Here is a 17556-nt window from a genome sequence, read left to right on the forward strand (position 1 = left end):
CATCTGGATTTACATTTATATATATCAAGAGTGTATGATATATTATTGCTTTTTTTGTCCATTTTAATGGCACCTGATATGACAAGTACATTTACTTTTAATACTTTTAGTACATTTATGAACAACTAATTATGTACTTTAACTTAAGTAGAAATGTTAATGTGGTACTTAGTAGAGTCATTTTGTTGTCAGGGTATTTTTACCCTGACACCAGTCCGTCTTCCATCCCTGCTGGCTATCCAACGTGATATATACATGTATAGATACAGTATATTTGCGTATAATTGGAAGTAATATTAACGAAACATTTGTGTTTTTGGCTGCAAGAACGATTTCTCTATGTTTTCTATTTTATAAAGCTGGATTTTTAACAAAAGTTGACTGACCGGTTTTACGTTAAACAACTGCAGTAGTTGAGCTGTACACACTGCATGTTGTGGGGTTCAACGACTCAATGTTTTTCACTATTAAATATTAATTTATTTGTTTGTTTATTAAATAAAGTGTAATTTGGTTGTTTATCAATAGATTTGATATACAGCATGTATATATTTGATGCTGGGGTTGACCTCCATCGTCTTAGTTGACCAAAATAAACACGTCGTGAGAACCCCTCGTATCCATAATAAACCAGAGCAGCTTCTCCAGTGTCTAAGTAGGAGTGACAAGGAGGGACAATGGAGGAGTGGAAGGAGGGAAGGAGTGGAAGGAAGGAGGGAAGGAGTGGACGGAGGAAAGGAGTGGAAGGAAGGAGGGAAGGCGCGGAAGGAAGGAGGGAAGGAGTGGAAGGTGGGATGGAGTGGAAGGAAGGAGGGAAGGAGTGGAAGGAGGGAAGGAGTGGGAGGAAGAAGGGAAGGAGTGGAGGGAGGAAAAGAGTGGAAGGAAGGAGGGAAGGAGCGACAGGAAGGAGGGAAGGAGTGGAAGGTGAGACGCCCAGTCCACTATGCCTTCCCCCACCGGGCTCCAGAGCTTTCTTTGTCCTGCTGGGTCCCTGGGTCTGGACACCACCCCTCCATCACTTCATCACCCCTCCATTCTCCCCCCAAAACGGGGCCACTGGCCCCAATCTGCTCCCATCTCCATAACCGACCCCGTGAATTATGAACCACCCGGCGACTATAGCGGATTAAAAATGCAACGTTATGGTTTTCGCCCGGGTCAAGTGCCGCTCCGTGGTTCACCAGGGATTCCCCCGCCTCTCGGGTTCTCAAAGAGGAACTTATCTGCTACACACTGGCTCCATGAATGATGCACAAAAGACAAATAACGGCAGAAATGACTAATCATAGCTGGTGTAACTTCAGACGGAGGTCAGAGCGACGTCCATGCTGCTAAAGGTCTGTTATCGTAGGCACATTATGGACAATTATGACCAATTTTCGCCACTTTTTACGACTGCGGTTGATGTAGCCTGATGCGGTAACCATCACCATTACTATTACTGGATGGCAGGGATCCGGAGAGCGCAGCTGGGCTCACGAGGCGTTGGGGCGATTGGAGGCGAATGGTTCATATTGGTCAAATGTTGGTCTGTTAGTGTTGGTTCAAGCATAAATTTCAACGAAACATCTAAATCCGTGACCGTACTTTTTATTTTAATATGCCGTAAAAGCAATGAAAATAGAACCAATTCAGACAATTGTATGTAATAAATACATGAAAACAAAAGAAGATCATTCTGTCAAAATAGGGTGTGGGATTTTGGGTGGAGAACAGCGGGGAACCCCTGCTGCATAATTGCTTTTATTATTTATTATCATATATGAAAAGGTATTTGACTGAAGTTTAATTCATCATTACTTTTGCAAAAGCTGGCAGTGTAATCACATTAATTACGGGTTGATTCCGTAGCTCTGATGAGCGCATGGGTGATAATAGTTCCGGGGTGAGATCGGTCCCCAAATCCCTCCGTCGCTCCACCTGGACCTGGTACCTGCGAGACCCTCAAAATGAAAAGTGTTACGTTTTAGTTTCACATCAAAGTACCTGACGGAGTGTGAAGGTCAGTGGGAGATTTACTGTTACTCTGTGTTATCAGTCTCCCTAACTCCCCTCTTCATACATAACACGTTAGTTTAGTTTAGTTTAGCCGCATTCCATGGATGACTCTTCCCATAAAAATAATTTAATGTAATCTAACGATGAATAAAAACGCAATACATCATGTTGAACGCAATTTCCTCTCATTTAGGGGACGCTAATGGATTCGAGAGAGAGGGGGAAATTATGCGAGGAGATCTCGAAATGACGATGAAATTTCCCCCGAAAAACATTAAGCTCACATCAGTTTCGCAAATGCAGTCAAATTATTTTTACAGCGCCGGACAAAAAAGAAACTCCCACTCCCGCTTGAAATGTGGGATGGAAGGAAGATGCTCCGTGAGAAAGAGCATCAACCGAAGCAGTGTTTCCCAGCCGACTTTCCTGCAGATAGCTCTGACTTTCAGTGTGAAACTTGAGCTTGCCGTGGCAATTGCAATTTTGATCTTGCGACACCAACAGTTAAATTTCCATTATTTGGAAGATCATATACATGTGTTATTTTTTGCTTTTCATTTTAACAGTAGTACTGTTGTTGTGTGGGGGCTTGAAAGGTGTGTTGTGGCTCCTCTCTCTGTCAGTATGATGGAGGGTCTCCGTGACAGCTGCTGGGATTTCTTTGACCCCATTGTATTCAAACAACAGCGGCTCCTCGCACAGGAAGAGCAGAAACAAAAGATAAGGTGAGTCTGGGAGCACCGTGCCCCGAAGGCGTGTGTGCGTGCGTGTTCCCGTGAGCGTGTGCGTGTGCGTTTGTGTGCGTGTGTGGGTGTGTGCGAGCGAGCGTGCGTGCGTGTGTGCAGTTTGTGGAAAATACTCTCGTTAGTTGCAGTGCATCGCCACTAGAGGGCGACAACTCCATAGGCAACCGTGATTTCAAGGGGTTCAAGAGCTAAATGTCATTATACAGTATGTATTATTTATATCATACAATGCAATATATTGTAATGTTATATTATATTTATAATGTTGTATATGTATACTATTATTATTTTTATTATATTCACAATGTATATTATTCATGTATATTTCTGAGATATGTAGTGTCTCTTATTTTACATGCTTACATAATGTAAACGACACTAATGATGGTGAGTTTTTGATCCGATTTTTTTAATTTTAAGTTCAGCATTAAACCAAATTACAGTTTATTACAGGTAGATACATATGCATGTGCAGATACTTATGAACATATGTATATCGTTTTTGTTTTCCTTTTATTAGGGCGAGGGGTCCTCAGCCAGAGCTTAGTCTTCCACAAGGGGCAATTCATTATACTCAAGAATAAATATGGTCAATGAATAAAAGACATATGTGAACTCATTCAGAGTGAAGGTTGTTATTTTGCACTGCGCCGCACCGTCCAGGATTACCAAGCAGGGACTGAACACATGTGTTCTGGTCCGTTGTGTCATTATTTTAGGATTAGTGCTGGCCTGCAAGCCCTTTGATGTGGAGCTCTTCTAGGACTTCCAGGCGACTCTGCTCCGGGGATCAGGGACAGAGAGTGGACAGAGGAGGGACGGCGAGAGCAAACAGGAGAAAGTCATCAACTGAGGATGCCAACACACACAAACACAGACACACACACACACACACACACACACACACACACACACACACACACACACACACACACACACACAGTGTACTGTATATACATGCATAGACCCCGAAACTCATATGCACACACACAAACATACACACGCATACACACATACACATGCATGCATAAACGCAAACAGTCATCCACATTCACACAATCACGCATGAACACACACAGGCATGAACACACACACACACACACACACACACACACACACACACACACACACACACAGACACACAAACACCCACACACCTTCACACCCTCAAGGTTACAGGGTTCTTTCAGAATCAGAATCAGTTTATTTCAGTTTTTCTAAGTGTGTGTGTTCACATGCATGATTGCACACTGACACAAGGGGCCCTTTCTAATTTATATCATGTCACGACAAAAGCTCTCTCCCTCTGTCTATCTATCCATCCATCCATCCATCCATCTATCTATCTATCTATCTATCTATCTATCTATCTATCTATCTATCTATCTATCTATCTATCTATCTATCTATCTATCTATCTATCTATCTATCTATCTATCTGTCTGTCTATCTATCTATCTATCTATCTATCTATCTATCTATCTATCTATCTATCTATCTATCTATCTATCTATCTATCTATCTATCTATCTGTCTATACAGTGGTTCTTTTCTGCCACATCACATACTGGTCATGTGGTGTGTGCTGCCCTCTGCAGGAATTACAAATGAATGAACATTTCAAGATATCCTCTTCCAAAGCCATTTTTTAAATCTTAATCTATATAATTGGGATTTGGGTCCATGTTGGGATCGACCCCTGACAGACAGAGATGTTGTATTGTTGGGTGTAAGAGTGGAGGAGTCCAGCGGAGGAGAGGAGAAGAGGAAGACAAGGCCCCTTTGAGCAGAGCGGCTGCAGAGGCACATGAGGGCACCCTGTGTTCCGCCCCAACCACAGGGTTTGTTTGCCTTCCAGAGCGGAGGACGGGCCCGGGGGGTGGGGTGTATATATGGGGCTATTCTGTTATATAGGGAAGTTAACACAACGCTATTCTGTTGGGGGCCAGCTTTTCAACATGCTCAACGTGCTTTTCAACATGCATTGGCCCAGGGGCCCCGAAAACTTCAACAACTGTTGTTAAAAAAAAACTGACTGTAAGATGCGTTTTTGGATTCAGTGTGTAATCAGGTTATGTACTCTTATCGTGGACATTCTAAAAGTTGGTGTGAGAAAGGAAGAGAGGCCGACAGTGTTTTTTGTAAAAGATTGAGGCAGGAGGCAGCACTTTTTGTAAAAAAAAAAGAACGAAAAAGAAACCCTACAAGGCAATGCCACTTCTCTGGGGGTGTTTTTAACAAAATGGAAATAAATTCCAGGCTTGTAAGGCTTCATTTAGGCAGCCGGCGGTGCACCTGCCCTGAAGTGGAAAATGAAAACCAAGCGGCTATTCATCCATGTGCATGTCAAGCTGCTGAACGCCAACATATTTTTGGAGGTTTTGTCAATAAGCAGAGGGGGGGAAGAATTGGCCACAAATTTGACTCTGTAGGCTGTAGGCGTGTCTCTACTTCTAGAGCAGACTGTGGTTTTTCTCATTCTATCTAGAAAATGATATGGGTAGTCGTCGCAAGGCTCAAGGAATTTGACAATTAAAAAAATTAATCTATATCTAGTTGCCGTGTGGGGGTGATGTGGTTTAAGCAGCCACACCTGTCGTGGGGTCTAGGTAATTGGGCCCAGGATCGGGGTGGCTGCACGCCTGTTGATCGCCAAAAAAACAACGAGCAACAGATAATTCACCCCAGAATTACCCCCAAACACACGCGCCTCTGTCGTGAAAATGTGCCGACTTGTTGCATCTTGCATTGTGTTTGCAACATCTCTGCCCGTGGCAGGCAGAAGTGCCCACACTAGCTTCTTCTGAATTTATTTAATGCATTCAAATGTTGAATGCGTTCAGTCTTTATTTCAGTCTTTATTAGTAGAAGAACTTGTAAAAATAAAATAAAATGAAAATCTTACAACGAAGCCATGGGTCAAATGTGACCCAATATTGGTATTTTCAAATAAATATTTAAAATGGGAGATATTATTAAAAATAATTATAATAATAATTAATTAATAATCATCTCAAAAAATGATTATTTTATGTTGAATATTTATTATATTATTTATGAGTTTTATTATTTTTTTGCTGTTATTTTTCTGTTATTGTCCTTATGTTCATTCTGATCGTACTATAACTCTGACAATGTTTTGAATCCCTGGGGTACAAGCATCAATGAGTTGTGTTTTTTTAAGAGTTGCCACGGCAACGGGCACCTTCAGGGACACATCAGGTCCGGGGTCAGATGTGTCCAACAGCTGACAAACAGCGGTGAACCCTGGACAAATGCACCTTGAATAAATGGATGCACTGCTCTTATTTGCTCTCTCTCTTTCTCCTCCTCTGAAGCGTATATTCAAAAATGTCTTTTTCAAGGAACACTACTGAGAGGAAATATAAAATAAACAGGAAGCGGTAGGTCCACCCTTCCTGAGATGAAATGTTTGTGATTCTTACAGATATGCCATTCTGCCCTCGCTGGATATATATCCCTGCTTTGAGCAAAGGACTTTCAAAAACTTTCCAAAATTGTATCATGTACACTCAATCAATTATAAATAAAAACAAAAAGATAAGCTGACATGATATAGCATATAGCCAATCAAATTGATAACACCTCTACTCTACCGCTACAAAATAACTGAATTCCATAATATAAATCATTATGAATAAATAACAATGAATACGTGTTTGAAATCACTTTTTTTTATTCTAGCTTGAAAGCTAGTGGAATTAAAATGATTGTTATGTTGATCAAATATCCAAAATCGGACACATTTTCAGTCCAAAACCTGTGTGCGTGAGTGCGCGAGAGCAGGTTTTATTAAAACGTCAGTCCAGCCACACTACTACAGATATGAGCATTGGGAGTTCCACTTTAACCAGGAAGTAACATGATGGTACAGAATGGGACAATATTTTGATGTTTAATTTCACAACTGAGCGACAAAAAAAAAACAAAAAACAAAGCAATCGCTTCTAGCAACCAGTTGCTGAAGCAGTAAAGCAGGTAAAGCAGGCAAACTACTTAGATGGAAAGGAAACTTTGAACAATTGTTACCATGTAAGTGGAGGATAAGTGACTTTTGTTTTTTAACTGCATATTTGGAAAACACAGATGTTTTCCCCAAGTCTTATTTGAGGGAAGTTTGTGTGACTTTCTGCTGTAGATATCTGAATCACAACGTTAAGAGTATTAGAATATCATTAGTTCTGCAGGTATTGGCGTATGGTTTTGGTTTGGCGACTCTGATCTCTGGCCGGTGTGGCCGAGGTGTAAATATTCCTGATATTCAGAACTCTCTAAACACCAGGGCAGTAAATGTAAAAGCTGACTGTATGCATGCACACATAGTGCATATCCAATTCCCCCCTTTTTTTTTTTAGCAGCAGCAGCGGCTCGGCCAGGCGGCACAAAGCCGCCATTGAACGCCGCACAGAGCTCACCTTCATGCAGCTTCACAGCAGCTTCATTTACACCAGGTTGGAAGTTTCCAGAAACAGAAGCTGCGTTTCATGTCCGGGTTACAGTAGGACAAGCCCTGATTTAATCTTTTTATTTGGTTTCTTGTCTATGGAGCGTCGGGATAATAGTGCACGTCGGCTACGCCGCTACGTGCTTGGCAATGTGTTTCACTTTGTATCGCGGCCAAAGTACTGACGCAAAAGTGTTATTGAGATAACCATGAAAACACAAATTTCACATTCACTTGACCTGAGTCAGCATCACTAACCCCTACGGAAGAGGATCAGGTCTAAAAACTACGTAGGATAATCTTTGCACACTATCATCAGGCCTAGTCTAGTGCGTATCTAATGAAAACAATTATTTAAAAAACAACCTCTATTTATTTTACCGACATTATCATTTTGAATATCATCTACAGCTCTTATCCTCGTCTCTGTTAATCTCTCTCTCTCAGTCTGACACACACACACACACACACACACACACACACACGTTTTTGCAAGGTATTACTGTTAAGCCCTGAAATCGTAATCTAAGTATAATCATTATCAAGCTCTAATAACATAATAATCTATCACAAGCCACTTTTTTATCAACGCTTATGCATTAATATATAAATTATACACTGATATCTAGAGCTCGATCACGTTAGTCTCTGAGCAAACAGAAGTTGCCTGCAAATAAATATTATTTTTTCAAGTTTTGCAATTCAGTATAAAAAATGGAGATATGGTGACTTGATCACGCTGTTTTTTTCCCTTTTGATTCCTTGAGGCACGTAAAAGGTATGAAGAGTGAAATATGGCTCCATTGTTCCGTCCCAGAGAAAGCAGAAAGACCCCTTTGTCTCTTGCCATGTTTCACTTTAGGTCTGTCCGATTCGACGGCAACAGCAGCAGGTATCCAAGCATCCAGAGTCCGCAGCTTCCTTTGTTCCCTTTTTGTTTTCACAGCTCCGTCCATCATCAATCCTATGACGAGGGAAAGCATTTCTCCTCGAGCAAGCTGACGGACTTGTTGAGCAGCATCTTCTCGTCGTCTACAAACCTGTATCCGAACAGCTTCATCGTGGGACCGCAGACCCTCTGCACCACCTGGACCAATTTGAAGGGAATGCCGAACCTCCACTTCTCCGCTTGCTCCGAGGAGTTCTTCTGGGTGGAGTAGACCCCGCCGGCCTCTTGCGTGGTCTGGGTGTTCCTCAGAATCCACTCCCTGGCTTGGGGGCTGAAGGGTATCCCTGTGAAGCGGTACATTTCTTCTGCGCGCTGCATGGGGTAGCGGGCGATGTCCTCGTAGCGCACCAGCATGTAGCGCCTGCGCAGCCAGCCTGGACGCCCCAGCCCCACCTCCGCCGACACCCTGGTCTGGTCGCAGTTCCCCTTCAGCCGCTTCACCTCCTCGTCATCTTCAGGCACCTGGCCGTCCTGCGCCCAAACCTTCCACGTCTGGTACTTGGAGGAGAAGGCCACCATGCGGGAGGCCAGGATGGCCCGGGGGTCTCGCACCAGCTGGATCACCCTGACGTCCAGCCTGGGGTCCTGGACTAGGGGCCGCAGGGTGTCCAGCTGCCGCACGCGCACCGTCTTGATGGCGTGATGCTTCTTGGAGAGGCATGACTTAGACGCCAGGGTCAAGTTGAGAGGACCACATGGGCGGGTCTTACAGTGGTACCTGGGCAGAGGGAAGGGAGGGAAGTTCAACATTGCCCTGTAGAGATAGTAAGGTGCCACTATTTATTTTCCAATACTGATACGGAATGCTTAAATCTCATGTATCTACTGGCATAGTTTCTCTTTAACAACTCGTAAGCTTTAAACAAGCTATTTTTATTGATGTACCTTGGTTAAGATTGCCGCCCAAAAGTACCATGCTCAACCAGTGCAAACTTTACTACCTTACAGGAAGAAATATATTGTCAATCAGCATGATTTGTACAAATCGGACATCAACATCCGACACGCGTCAGAGTTCCAGAAGAAACTCATCGCCGTGAAATTTTCTGAATATTTCAGGATACATTTGCAAACTTCCTTGTACTTATCGGGCATAGCCCTGTCAGGGATGAAGCGTCAATTGGGCAGTGTGTAGCAAGGATCCGTTTTAGCCTGATACAGATACTGTGTATTGCTTCGGTGCCATCTCGAGTATTCAGCATAGGAGACGGTAGCATCTTTTAAATATTGTCTTAAACCATACTGATGATTATCAAAAGTGCTCTATTTCCCTCGTTAAGTCTAAGTCAACAATACCAGTATGGAATCCAAACACATTACCTCTCCAAGACGTCCTTGATCATGGGCGTGCAGACAGGTTCTCCACACAGCGAGAGGCTGGACTCCCTGCGGAACAGTGCCGGGGTGATGTGGTTCAGGGGCGGCGGCGAGATGAACTTCTCCAGTGGGACAAAGTTACAGAGGAACAGCTCCTGGAGGACGTCCCGGTAGACATCCGCCAGCAACCCTGTCCCGTTGGGGTTGGAGTTGGTGTTGGTATTGGCATTGGAGTTGGGGTTGGTATTGGCATTGGAGTTGGGGTTGGTGTCGGGGTTGGCATTTGGGTTGGAGTTGGTGTTGGGATTGGTATTGGTGTTGGGGTTAACATTGGCGTTGATGTTGGCATTGGGGTCAGAGTTGGTATTGACGTTGGTGTTCGTTGCCCCCGCAACTGCCATCGTCTCCGTCAGCATGCGCTCCACGTGCCACAGCGGCTCAAACAGGTAGAACATGTTGTCCCCGTGCTGGTTGAAGAACTCTCCGACGAAGGAGGAGCCCGTCCTGGTGGAGGCCAAGAGCAAGATGTGCTTCCGGCCGCCGGTAGTGGTGTTGTTGTAGCTGCCCAACATGTCTGTGTCTTCCTCTTCTACTTCTTCGTTGGTGGAATTCAGCTTCGTCTTTGTGTCGTCCACCAGCGTGGACAGCAGCAGTTTGAGCAGGGACAGGGAGCCATTCTGCGAGGTTGTGGTGTTGTCGTTGTCGTCGTCGTACAATGGGGTTGGGATGGGGGTCTGCAGGGGGGTCTGTCTCTGAATCAACTTGTCAGAGACCCTGACAAGGGAGCAGAGGTTTGATTAACTTATATCAGTTTAAAACAGAAACACTCACACTCATATACATATATATATATACACACACATTTATTGTTATTGTAGTGTTTAATCACCCAGCACTAATTCAAATTGTGCTTAGAGGGAATTATTTCACCCAACATTATGACCGGAGAGATTTAAATATGTCGAACTTAAACAAACGTTCCAGGTCAAAAACTGGCGATTAGGGGATAACTGAAACGCTGGAAATCTCTAAAGCCCCTTTCCCACATGGAATCCGTAACATTGCTGGATAAAAAAATATGACAACCTACTGCAAAGGCAGTAGGTTGTCATTCCCACATTGGCCTCCTTTACGGAAAAGTTCTGTATGGAATCTGTGTCCACATTAGACGACTGTTTGGATACATAACGTAATACTCGCACGAGAGGCGTCTAAGATCATGCGACAATAGGATTTTAGACCAGCGCTTCGCTCCCTGATCCCCACCCCTTCTGGAGAGTCTCGTCCCCGGACACAATAAACCTAATCCAATGTTATTAAATCAGCGTGATCATTTTAAACCTGTCCCACACACTCTCCATGCTCTCCACCTGTTCCACCTCTCCCTGTCCGCTTGCTCCCTCTCCGGCTTCGCGCTCTGGTGCAGTCGGCGGGCAAGCGAAGCACTTGTGCCGGGTGTCCCCACACCGCACCCCTAACTGTAAAAGACACGACTAGGACCTGAATGGCATTTTTAAGAAACATAAAGACCTGTCTCCCTAGAGACTGGACGTGTATCAGTTTCTCGTATTTGCAGTCGAGCGCCACAGTTCGGACTCGCCATTTTTCCAAATCAATTCTTATCTTCCCTGATTTTATTTATTTATTTATTTATTTTATTTGTATGAAATAAATATTTGTAAAAAGCCACAATTTGTGCTTTATTTGGATTTGATTCCACCCCTACTTTACTGCAATGTTACTGCTTCCCACACACTTCCATTCACAGCCGTACCGGCATTTTCCTGGAAATGATACTAGGTTGAGAGTGGGGAAATTTGTGGAACAACTTTTACGGAACATCGAGAGCATCTCCAGTTCCCACATGACGCTTTCAGTGCAAGAGGGAAAGGGGCTTATCACTCCATCAGGCAATGGTTGTTTCTTAAAAACAACCACTCCATTTAAAATACCGAATTACAATATCAAAATAAATCTCATTACCTTGATAGGATGTTGCTTTCTTTTTCAAGGATGACCAAAGCCACAATAAAGATGAAGACTATCGCATATTTTGTCTTCATCTTAGTCTTGGGTCTGGGACACTCTGGGTATTTGGTAGATGGCGTCTATTGTTCAAAAGAAGCCAGTTCGCTCAGCTCTCCTGTCATGGCTGGTCACACGATGGACCTCAGTCTGGAAGAAGAAAAGTAGGACACGAACGGGTCCCAAAGCGAGACAGGAGATAAATTAAACTTGAACATGTGATTAGGCCTGTCACGATAACTGCTTTTGTTGGACTATATATTGTCCTAGAAATAATTGCAATAAACAATATTATTGTCAAGACCATTTTTTGCCACTGGTATATTGATAATATAATAACATAATAATGAGAGTGAACCCTCAAAATAGCAATTAACATTTCATTCTTAATAATATTCAGACATTGAAATGTGAAAAAAAATTATTAAAATATCCCAAATAAATAAAACTTAAAATAAAATAAAACCACAGAGCCAAAGCAATACAGAAAAAATGTGTAATTGTCAGCTGGTGTCTGGCTATGTGTGTGTGTGTGTCTGTTTGTGTGTGTGTGTGTGTGTGTGTGTGTGGGGAGCTACCTAAGCCACGGTGTGACAGAACGGACTATGGCGGTGGTCACTGTGAAAACTACAAAAGACAAGGAGATTGTGACCTCCGAGGATTCTTCTGTTGCCGAGGTACAGTCTAGGTTTTGTCACATTAGCGGCGTCGCTCCCCGGTGCTGCAAAAAAGGTGCTGCACCCAAGTCTTATAACGTAGGGAAAGCCCTGTTGTTTATTTCTGGCATCACCTTGGCTAATGTTTGTGAACGCGATGGGCAATAATCGAGGTCTGCGATACTATCATGGTCATGTCCATATGTCTTATGATAAGTCGATATAGTAGTTATCGCGACAGGCCTAAATGAGATTCCTGCTGATATGGAGGCATATGTGTAATAACACTATAATAAGTTAGACTAATAAAAATGTAGTAACACTGTAATTGCATCTAAGTATAATAACATACAATACTTATTATATACTTAGTATATGTTATATACTTATATGCTGTTGTATACTGATATACTGTTTTAAACAAATACTGCTATAAAATGATATACTGTTATACAGTATGATATATTATTGTTCTGTCTTTCCCAAAGTTCTGCCGCTCCTTATCGCCGCTGTGACAACACTGCTATACATACTCCACCGGCTCTCATGAGAGCAAGCTAAGAACTACCTGACAGGACATGGATGCACGTGGCAGGTCAACCACCCACTCTCCGCATAATGGGCGGCAGCTGGGAGCCGATGACTGGAGTCACGCACCGCCTATCGGACCCATGCTCCTCAAACATGGAACCGGGAACCTAACCCCTGAGGTCCTGACACCATTCACGGCAGAAGTCACAGCTATAGCTAATGCCGCGCCATTAACATCAGCCTCCACAGACCGAGGAACACCCAGCCATTCTCACTCCAGCTAGGTCTGCTTACCCAGGAGGTAACCACCTCCATCGCCTTCGGGGCCAATTCAATGAGAGTGACCTCTTCAGATGTCAGTGGCGACAAGTCCACCGGAGTCTAGCTAATGCCTTCTGGGAACGGAGGAAATGAGAATGTATCCGCGACCTGCAGGGGTGACGCATCTGGAGAGGCAAAAGGTCAAACATGCAGGAAGGGGACGTTGTCCTACAGCAAGACAATCGAGCCAAGAGGAACAACTGGCTCCTTGGCCTCGGTACAAAAAGCTTTCCCAGCGACGATGGGAGGCTAAAAAAGATGGAAGTGAAGATCAGCAAGGACGGTGCAGCAAGGCTGTTCCTCAGACCTGACTCGGAGGTCGATCTCCTTCTGTCCAACGACACCAAGGCACCAAGGTAGTTTGAATGACAGCATTGTGATTGTAACACTATTTATTTATTGATTATAAATTTAATTCCAACCAGTATCTCCATTATCCCAATGTACCCGTTGAGATGTACACAGCAGCGCTGATATTGACTCACACTTCAATGCGTTTCCATGTATTTTCAATGTGATAAAATGTGCGTGGTGGGAAACAAGTCAAAGTGCAGCACAAGCAGCAACATGTGGAGGGCGCCGTGCTGGTGCCAATCTGCAGGAGTGTGTTAATGTGATGAGCACGACAACGTGTCTGAGCCTGGTCCTCCCAAGTTCACTGCGCCTTATCAGCCTGCCACAGGAATGTGGTTCGCTCAGCTCCCAAATTACTGTATTAGACTGCTTTAATGATTCTTTAACCTACACCCGCACTGGTTGTGTCATTAGTGCTTCTCATTTGTTCGCCGGAGTGAAATCTAAACACGACTCACTTTAATGAATAATTCTGCACCATGATTTCTCAATTTGGTTTGTGGAGGTTGTTTGGTTGTTTTAGATCCCCCCCCCCCCAGACCTAAAAAGATGACACGTGAGCCATGCAAAACACCGTTTGGTAAAGCGTCAGGAGAGTGAATCATCCACACAAAGCATTTCATTAAAGGCAGAGGAGACAGCGTTGCGGAGTGATTTGTGTGCTCTGTAAGTAAATATCATCCAATTAGCCGAGCTTATTACGCCGCCGCCATCAAGCTGTCGTAGCGCCGCACGTTTTTACATATTCAACACTCACTGGAGCGTTTGGCGAGGCGCGACGACGTGCTCGAGCAGACGCCACATCACTCAGTTGATTATACTTGATTCATCATTTGCGGGTTATCGATAATATCCTGTTTGCTGAGGTTTTGAGGTTTATTATGCTATCTTTTTTTTGTCAACTTTTTGGGTTATATTTGTTGTCCATCATTAGGGTTTACTGGGCATTACCATTTTTTTTTTCTTTAAGGTTTGTCTTTCTGATTTATTTCATTAGTCCTTGTATATAGGCATTTTTATTCTGGTTTATTTTTTGGGTCATTTAAATTTTTTATCTTGTATTTTTGTTTTTTATTTTTATTTTTTTGTTAATGAAAAATTTACATCAGTAGTCTATGGAAGTCATGGAACTGACGTACCAAAGGACACGATGAATAAAATTTGGATTTGGGGCAGTTCCGACATGCTGTCCTCCAAGTTTGATCCAAATCTGTCCATTTTTGTCTGAGAGGTTGCTAAAAAACGCTGCGTTTCTCATCTCCGCAGTGGTCTAGTGACAGCACTGCAGACCTGATTGGTCACAGACAAGCATGTCATGGCATCACAGTGTAAATACTGCAGATATTTCATCTGCTCACCGGACTATGCGACTGGACTTAAACTAAAGGAATACAAGACACAAACTCAGGCCGTACAAACGCAGAAGCACAGAAATGACCGCCGTTAAACACAAGGTCGGTGTTGGACAATGTAGTTTAGAGTCTTCCTGAACTGCAGTTACAGTTGTAACAGAGACCATGCGTTCCAGACAATTCATTTGGTTACATGTCAGCTTGAATTGTCGTTAAAATTACAACATTAACCATTATACCAGTCCTAACATTAGGGGGCGATAGACAACTTCTGCGCCGCTATCGCAGAGACAACCAGATCGCTTTAGGTTTCCCCCGTGCGCTCCATGTAAATGATCAACACCACTTTGGAAATAGGAGCGAAGGAAGAAGCACGTTCGCCGAAATGAAATGGTCACAATTGCAGCTCAATTTTATTTCCTTCAGTTGCGCAACAAGACATATATCCTCAGAATTTATAGACAACCCCGAGAAAATCAATGCAATCGTTCTGAATTCATGCAATCTTCCTATGTTGTTGAATCATGTCTTTTGTGGTGTTTTTAGGTCCCAGATGTCTCCTAGAAGCCCACATTCCAGGGCAGCAAAGAATCCATGGGCAGAAAGAACGTGCTGCTTTAGAGGTCAGCTGCCCTCCCCTTCAAAATAAACACTGAAACAACCACTACAACAAGCTGTGAAATACCATCTGATGTATGAAAGCATACATCGGAAAAAAGTTAACGCAGGTGAAGTTCCTTGAAATTTACCTGTTAATACTCCACCCGTCTAAGAGGCTCATTTCGTCAGGGTGGTGCACGGTTTGGAGGCTCCGGGAACAGGCAGAGCGCAGTTTGGTGGCAGTATTTAAGAGCCGGACCCAGAATGCTTCGACATTGGACAGATAACATCTGCAGCCTTGCAAACTGGCCTTCAGCGTCACTAGGTCTGACGCCACTCTGTCACACACGTCACACCCACTAACCCGGACTCTGTGCATTGCCGCCTGCAGCTAGATTTGTTTTTATCATTAGGTTTAGTGTATATCGTCAAGTTTTATTTTGTGTCATATTTTATTGTTTTATTGTGTGGGCGTATTTTTCCATTTTATTTTTTTTTATCAATTTGATTTGTTTATCATTCGGGTGTACTTTTTGGGTCATTTGTATTTCTTTTTTTCTGTTCTTTGGTTATATTTGTTGTTCATGTTCATCATCGTTACATCATATGGTTTATTGTACATTGCCATTTTTATTTCATCTTTGGGTTAATTTTTCTGGTTGATTTCATTAGTTATTGTACATGTGCAAAGTTTTCCGGTTATTATATTATTTTCATTGAATTTAATTGTTTTTTTTGGTTATACTTGTATTAGTTGTTTATCATTAGGTTTAGTGTATATCGTCGTATTTATTATTTATTATTGTGTAGTTAATCTTTTAGTTTTGGGTATGTATATGTATATATACACACACACATATATTCACTTTTTCCCATTTATTGACATTTTCTTTTTGATATTTTTTATCACATTGCTTGATTATCATTGCCTATTTTTGATGTGGGCTGCTGTGTTACTGCAATTTCCCTCAGGGATTGAACAAAGTATCTGTGTCTATCCATCTATATCTGTCTATCCATCTATCTATCTGTCTCTATTTCGATGTTCCTGTGGTTTTCTTTTATATTTGAACTGTTCAATTACCTCAGCGCCTTAATGAAACAAGAAAAGGGGCTAAGCAATGGGCCTCAGAGAGTAGGTCACAATGGGATGTATAGAGGGATGTGTAGGGGGATGGGTGAACGAGAGTGTGTGGGTGTCTGCATGTGGGGGTGTGTGTGTGTGTGTGTGTGTGTGTGTGTGTGTGTGTGTGTGTGTGTGTGTGTGAGCGAAGGGGGGTCACCCTGACAATAACAGATGCATCCACTTCCCTTGCGAGGGCAGAATTATAACAGCTGTGTTAATGTTTCTGCACAACGCCACAGTCAGAATCCGCCTCTGAAACACGAGTTGAATGGTTTAGGAGCGGTGGGGAATGTTATTCCCGTATTACAATCGAATAGGAAGGGAAGCCTGAGAAACACTAACATTATCGATTAGCAGCGTGAGACAACCCCCAGCCCCCTGGAAAACTAAGCTCTGGCTGAGGCTGTAGTAAAATGGGGAAATATCACAAGAAAATCATATATATATATATATGTATATATATATATATATACACACACACACACACACACATATATATATCCCCATGTATTAAATATTAGCGTTTTTGTAGTTTGCATAGATACATATAGAATTGTTGAACTCGATTTTTCTTTTTTAGTATATACAAAATAAATAATTGAGTGGCTGACTCCCTGCAGCTCCTTTGAGGGCCCTAAGGGGAACCGCGGACCCCTGCTTGGGAACCCTTGGGGGTAAGACACGGAACATACCGACTTCTCTCTTCTCCCACTTCTCGTTAGTTCTGGTTCACACATCCACAGGAATCCGAGGAGCCCCGTGGATGCTTCGTGACAAACCGGATTGACAGCGTGTGAAATGATATTATAGGGGATGAAAAACGGGTTAGAAATAACATTTGGAAAAAAAAAAAAAAAAAAAGGAGCGTGGGTTGGATCCTCTTGTCTCACAGTGGAAATCCCACGCGGGGCCTATAACAATGAGAGACGGGAGAAGGTGGAGAGAAAGAAAAAGAATTTTTGAGAGGAGGGGGGGGGGGGAAAGCACGAACCTTTATCTGGCTCCTCGGCGGCCGTGGGGAGAAACACGGTGGTCCCTGGCCGCGTGTCGCTGCGCGGTCCCGGGCAGGGGGGAGCCACGCCGCTTCATGGTGTCGCGGGTGTGACACGGGTGCCG

At 43.2% G+C, this 17556-nt stretch overlaps 1 protein-coding gene across 1 annotated transcript; it reads right to left on the reverse strand.

Moving 5' to 3' along the window:
* Window positions 1-6530: 6530 nt before the first annotated feature.
* Window positions 6531-17556, reverse strand: chst3a (carbohydrate (chondroitin 6) sulfotransferase 3a). Its single transcript, XM_080017106.1, has 4 exons — window positions 17432-17556; window positions 11459-11650; window positions 9479-10249; window positions 6531-8876 (listed from the first exon to the last, which is right to left on the reverse strand). The coding sequence occupies exons 2-4, from the start codon at window positions 11536-11538 to the stop codon at window positions 8174-8176; spliced, it is 1554 nt and encodes a 517-aa protein (XP_079873232.1). The 5' UTR covers window positions 11539-11650; window positions 17432-17556; the 3' UTR covers window positions 6531-8173.

This window comes from Zeus faber (genome assembly GCF_960531495.2).
Source record: "Zeus faber genome assembly, chromosome: 16".
Taxonomy (NCBI): Eukaryota; Metazoa; Chordata; class Actinopteri; order Zeiformes; family Zeidae; genus Zeus; species Zeus faber.